Source organism: Argentina anserina, chromosome 5 (assembly GCF_933775445.1).
Source record: "Argentina anserina chromosome 5, drPotAnse1.1, whole genome shotgun sequence".
NCBI lineage: Eukaryota > Viridiplantae > Streptophyta > Magnoliopsida > Rosales > Rosaceae > Argentina > Argentina anserina.
Window position 1 is genome coordinate 19,780,903 of NC_065876.1, and position 6,415 is coordinate 19,787,317.

Sequence of the window (6,415 nt, forward strand, 5' to 3'; positions counted from 1 at the left end):
TTCCCCAAACAACCAGCCAAATTGCTTGACATTTAAAAACATATTTACACGAAAGAATTAGATATCTAATGTCTTACATCTAAGTTCATGTACAGACTTTGCTTATTATATTCACAGATTTACACAACACACTACCATATACATCTGTGCGTTATTTATTCTGTACTAGGTCACTATTTAAACCCACATTACATGTTATCAGCCATATGTATATACCATGGTCCATGAACACCAACTGATATGGTAGCAGCCACAACTAAAACTTCAGCAGCTGCTACCACACTATCAGTCAACACCGCAGCTCCAACTTGCTGCAGTGCAGTTTCGGCCAATTTTCTTCCACGCGGTCCACTCCCCCCTAGAACCACTCCTCTTGCAGCCATATATACAGCACGTGAAACCCTCTCAAACACTGGATCACCAGCTTGCAAGCTCTTGGCTAGCATCCGGGCTATAAGCATCTTCCTTGACTGAAGTTTCTCAGCGTCCACAACTTCGTTTCCATTGATGGAGAAATCACTAATTGATTCAACAATTTCTTCCATACCAGCATCTTCAACACTGTCCAAAATCCCCAAAAGCCGATTGGTGCATCTTGACAGTATGCCCTCCATGTCTGAGGGCCTTGTTACCCTCTCACTTAATATGGTTTGCCGGCAAATAAGAATGCTGCAGTTTAAATAATCCATGTCAGAACGCAATACAAAAGGCACATTCATCCAACAACATTGAGCAAGATTACTCACCCAATGGAAGAAACAATAATTTTCTGAATTTGAGCCTGCACACCCCTCAATCTAGAAAGATTGAGCATTAAAGTTTCAGGCAGGGCCTCTTCAGTCAGACCGGAAACACCATTCACCAACTTCAACAAGCCAAGTCTCACCAACAAATCAACTCCTTCTCCCTTGCATTCCGGTTGTACATTACCTGATTCAGACAACACATGTCAAACAAATATTCAAATCCACCTAACAATTGAAAAGGAGAATTTATTTAGTTCTCTAACCTTGGCTACCTTTGGATGACGTAGATGAAGAACTTGGTTTCAACAGAAAGCTTCCACCACTTCTAAGGGTAGTGGAATGAAGAAATTCATGCGACAAAGTCCCGCTGTTCATCAAGGTTGAGGAAGCGACGGTGTGTTCCTGCCACTCCTGATCTTTGGAACCCCACACAGAAGAAAGCCACTGCAGCGTCACTGGTAGAGCAGTTTTGGCATCTGAGGCAGATCCATAGCGATTGGAAAATGCATTTCTAAGGTACTGCAAACCAGTAGGCCCCTTCAACAAAGGCTCCATTATTCTTACACGCGCTTTGCTAATTTCTCGTTTAAGCACCTGTCACAAATTTCACCGTTTCTCCACATGTTAATCCACATTTTGCATAATCACATTAAAACTTCAACCATCTAACGTTCTTCACAAACAATTTTTTCAATCTAAAACAGCAAAAGAGAAAAGAATCAAATAAAAAACTTGTTGATCATCCTGATTGTCCTAACTACTTATTAAACCATAATTGTCAGAATGTTTTTCGAGAAAGCATACCTGAATCTGCTCTAGAACAAAACGCAGACCCTTAATCATAGCAATGACACCTGAGCAGTTCGTCTGGTCTCTAGCATTACATATCTCATCAAGTTCATTCCTTAAACTCTGGAGAGTGGCTGTCATTTCATCATCCTTTGCTGGAGCGGAGAGCCTTTGCAAAGTGACCATTGAAAATTCTAGGATCCTTCCTAGGTAGTCAATGTCCAGGGTACCAGATTTGAGCACCTACAAGGTGGCAATAACAAAATGATCAGTACTCTACACATGTTTGTATAATTACTTTGGACAAAGACAAATTATAATTTCTACCTGAGAAAGGATATCCACATCAATTGCTTCAACAATTTCTTGTTTCCAGCTCTGTGGAGACATAGTGCAGATTTCATCCCTCACCTCCTCCAAGAGTTGAATGACCCGGTCATAGTTGGGATTTTCCTGGTTTACAGATTCCATTATGTCGTCCCAGAAAGCCTTCTCCATTGCGTTTCTTATATTTGCCTGAAAATTAATAAAGAACAAACCAGAGAACTGTTTTAAAAGATTTCTAACTCAGAATTGGTTGATGTAACACATCAAAATGTTGCCTATTAACAGTATATTAGAAGAGTTTTCGAAATCTAAAGCAAAAGGTGAAGATATTATTTATACCTGAATATTATTCTGATCTTCATTGGCAGCATCGAAAATATTAGCAAAAGCATTGTTTTTCTCATGGAGAAATTCATTCACAATCAATTCATTCTCAGTGACCAGCTTTTGCAAGGAAGATCCAGCCTGCTCACCCAAATTGGTCTTAGAGGACTCATTTGCAATCAAACCATTCGAAGAGGTCTCTAACCCTTTCTTACTAACAGATTCATCTTCCTGAAATAGGGAACGAGCTATACGACTTGGATTACTCCTCTTATCAAAGCTAGCAACAGAAGGACCAGCTGATGAACTTGGAGGGCTTGGAGAAACAAACTCTGTTTGCAACCCTGATGGACTTCCATTTTCCTTTGCTGCAAAATATTTGGACCGTGTTTCAGATAAAGCAGATTTCATACGCTCAATCCCAGCTTCTCCACTTAAGTGTTGCACCTTTTCTCTCAGTAGGTTTTGGTCTTCTGCTACCTGGTCAAGCAAAAACTCAAAATATCAGCTAACAAAGCTCAATAGAATGAGGAAGGAGGGGTTGTCAGAATAATTTTGTCAGTTACAGCAACTCCAGATGCATAGAAAGGTCAACAAGAACTGAAAAGAAAAATATATGCCAACTCCCCTAAACCAAACAATGACGCAAACACAAATTATGTATGCACTGTACTATTTTGTTAATCAAAAACAAAAAGTAATAATGATAAGAAAGGACACAATTAAGGCTACTGCAGTACCTGTTTCTGGATAGCCTTCATATCATGAGTGAGATTGGCAGTATCTCCTTCTGAAGTCATCTTGCAGGTTTGAATCATCGACAACTCCATCTGGCAAGCTGCTCTCACTAAATCTCCCTCCAACAACTGGGCATCCTTAACCTTCCATGCCACAAAGCAGCTCAAGTAGACGCACCATGCTTTATCAAAAGCTCCTAGCTGAGATCTGAAGGTTATGTGTTTGGGCAATGTGGAATCAGACTCTTCCTCAGAATTGTTAACAGGCCCCTGTAATATCGTCTTGGCCAATAACTCAAACTCCCTAACAAATTCTTCTGCAGATTTGGCCAGAGATGTCTCACGCTCTCCTTGACCACTGAAGACTGCATCTGGATGACTCAAAATCATGTACGCACAAAGAACCACTCTCACTTGATACCTTGTTAATTTAGCTGAAGTTCTAGTTGTTTCCCTGATGGTAGAGGATTTCTTTCCTTCCCTGCTTCTCAAAGATGTCCTTGGTGTGGTTCTCTTTTTGGGAGAAACCACTCGTTTGAGAAGGTGATCAATGTTATCAATACTGGATGGATAGTTTATAGAGGCAACAGTCTTGGAAACTTTCAGTCGGTTTTCAAGTCGATCGAGTAGAGCCTTCACAGTCTGAATGGTATCAGTTGATTCAATCAGAATTGCTAGCTGCTCAAACGGCATTGACTTGACACTCTTTTCCTCAAGTTTCAACGTATTGAAAGATTTTGCCAAAGCAAACGTAGTTCTTTTTAACCTGTGAAAACGTCTCCAACACCTGTAAAAATCAACAAGTTGACGGTTAATGTTCATTCTTTATTTCCAAGTATGCATAAACATGTAACATTAAATCCAATTTTCAAACCAATTCCTTTGCCAAACATTATAAAGGTGAGTCTATATGCAATGACAAGCTATCCCCAAACAAGGAAAATGATGTGTAGAGAATAATGAAATCAACAGGGACATCCCTAATAAACTAAAAATGCTAAGGATATGCACCTTGCTAACTTTCTAGACAGGAGATCAGCCTGTTTGTGCATCCTATTCCAACTGACTTGGAATGAGTTCTGTATCTTTCCTCTTTGCTTGAGATATTCTGCTCTTTGCCTCTTTGCCTAATATTAGAAAGGATTAATTAGGGAACAGTAGAGCCAAAATAAGGCTTAAACAAATGATAAGTTGATAACATCAAATGTATGCATACCCTCTGCAACCGGTCTTCTAACTGTTCCCTCTTCGCCCTCCTTTCAATCTCACGTTGCTGAGAGACTGACTTTGCCACTCTTTGCACTTGCAACATCCTGGCACATGCCCTCTTCTTTTCTTCTTCCAAAAGCTCTAGACGATTTTTCTCAGCCGCTGCGCGTTTTTGGTTAATAGCGGCACGCACACGCTCCTTGTATTTATTTTCCCAAGCCATTTTTCGCAACAATGACTGAGATGACCTCTCCTTCAAGCTGGCCCTTCTTTGTCTATAAGCCTTCAGCATTAGCATTCTATTTGCCTCTGCCTGCTGAAATCGTAATTCAACTTTAGAACCAAGCTTTTGTCGTTCCTTCTCAAAACGCAACTCTACCCCATTTTTAGCTGCTTGCCGCAATTCATCCAACTTAGCTAAGCGCATTTGAGCATTTTCCAAAATAAGCAACCTGTTGGTTCAACAGTGAGCAACAGAATATGGAAAGTTAATATGACCCTGGGGACTGAAGCCATCATTACAGATGGAATATACAATTTGGAGCCCAAATCATGAATATATAGATATCGAGAATGTACCTCACCAAGACTAAAAAGACACCATGTTTACTAATATCCATGACATATTTAGGAACAAACGAACTCGAAATATGAACCCAATATGTGAGTGAACGAAAGATGACAGAAGATTATATAAGAAAGCCAGCTGCATAGTATGTGTGAGCACTATCCACCACCATAAGTGTATTTTCTTTTCTCTTAGATAGACCTAACAAATTAGTTGTCAAGTTCTAATAAAAGTATACAGTCCAAGGATGTAGGTGTAGCGTACATATCATAGCTAGTGCAGGTTTTATGCACGAACGTCAATAGGAGATTAACTTAATGCAGCAGAGTAAATAATCCAGCAAGTTAACCAAATCAGAAAACAAGACGGATGATATTTTGCATCAGTTCACAGATTTCAACATCCTTTAACGGAAAGAAAAGACGCACATAAAAGTTTTCGGCGGCATGAAGGCAAAAAAAATTCACACACATACAAAAGACCATGAAAAAGGCATTAAAAAATTGGATAAATACATGATCAACGGTTGCACCTTTTCTTCTCAGCAGCCTGGAGCTTGGCATCGAGGCGCTCGCCGAGGTCTTCCTCTTGAGAAGAAGATCGAGAGGGGCTTCTGGGCTTTGCTCGTGCCTTGTTTGACAACTTGTCGTAGTGTTCCTGGACTCGATCAAAACTAGCCGTGTTAGGTTCTAGGCTAAACCAGTACAAAGACACTTAAGAGTACATAAATATATTCAATTTCCGAGTTCCATCTCTGAATTCTGTGATTCTTTTACAGTAATCCATCAGTTTATAGCTCCAAAACAGAGAAAGCCGTTTGAAAATCGACAGAAACATAAAAAAAAAAAAAGGCAGAAGCTTTGATGGAGATAAAGAGAAGAGAACGTGTTAGGTAAAACTATTAGGGTGTTCCATGTTCAAAATTTAGACACAGTGACAGTAGTAAACGAATTCAAATTTCAAAAATCAAAGGAGAGAGGGATGGACCTGGCGGCGAAGATCGGCGAGTCGAAGCTTGGATTGGATTTGTTCGGCTGTGCTGGGAGTCTTGACAAGGTCGAGCCTCCGTCTGAGCCTCCGGGGAAGTCTGGGAGGAGACGACGCAGCTTCATCGGCCGGAAAATCCAAAACCACGCCGGCGACCATCTCTGTCAGAATTAAAAGAGAGAAAAGAAAGAAAGAAAGAAAGAAAAGAGAGAATGTGGAGAGAAAGGTTGCGACGAGTCTTGTATAATCCGGGTGGGAAGGATTATAAATAAGAAGGGAAGCGGTGTGTGTGTGCGTGAAGAGAAAGGTTGCGACGAGTCTTGTATAATCCGGGTGGGATTAAATTGTCGAGGTCTTGTCTCTGTCGAGGTGGGACTAAACTATTTAGTGCAGTGCTGTGTTGTGATGGAAACCCAATCGGAAAAGAAAAAGGGAATGTGTGTGTTACTTTGCTTATCCCGAACTCTCCGGTCTCTGCCACCTCATCTTCCAAACGCTTCTGTGTCTTTTCTTTTTTCTTTTTCTTTTTCTTTTTTATTGCGTGATCATAACACACACGCTGCGTAAAGGGTGGAAGACGACCCTTCGGCCTTGGAGGCTAGAGGCCACCTAGACGCCTTAGACGAAGGAAAAGTAAAACATGGCATGTGTATTATTGTATGATTAATACTAAGAGGAGTCCCATCTCATAATTCAATTTCAATTTCGTCAAAGCTCCACACCATTCA

General features: G+C 40.5%; 1 protein-coding gene across 3 annotated transcripts; it reads right to left on the reverse strand.

The window, feature by feature from the left end:
- On the reverse strand, positions 1-5,930 carry LOC126793164 (uncharacterized). 3 transcript variants are annotated; one of them, XM_050519608.1, is made up of 11 exons: positions 5,688-5,930; positions 5,233-5,357; positions 4,140-4,584; positions 3,935-4,050; positions 2,927-3,710; positions 2,202-2,666; positions 1,863-2,051; positions 1,551-1,778; positions 1,019-1,340; positions 747-930; positions 1-669 (listed from the first exon to the last, which is right to left on the reverse strand). In XM_050519608.1, the coding sequence occupies exons 1-11, from the start codon at positions 5,844-5,846 to the stop codon at positions 189-191; spliced, it is 3,498 nt and encodes a 1,165-aa protein (XP_050375565.1). In that variant the 5' UTR covers positions 5,847-5,930; the 3' UTR covers positions 1-188. The 3 variants fall into 3 exon arrangements, with proteins under 3 accessions (XP_050375565.1, XP_050375564.1, XP_050375566.1); XM_050519607.1 differs by having other exon boundaries at positions 1,010-1,340; positions 5,688-5,928; XM_050519609.1 differs by lacking the exons at positions 3,935-4,050; positions 4,140-4,584 and having other exon boundaries at positions 1,010-1,340; positions 5,688-5,927.
- Positions 5,931-6,415: the final 485 nt, after the last annotated feature.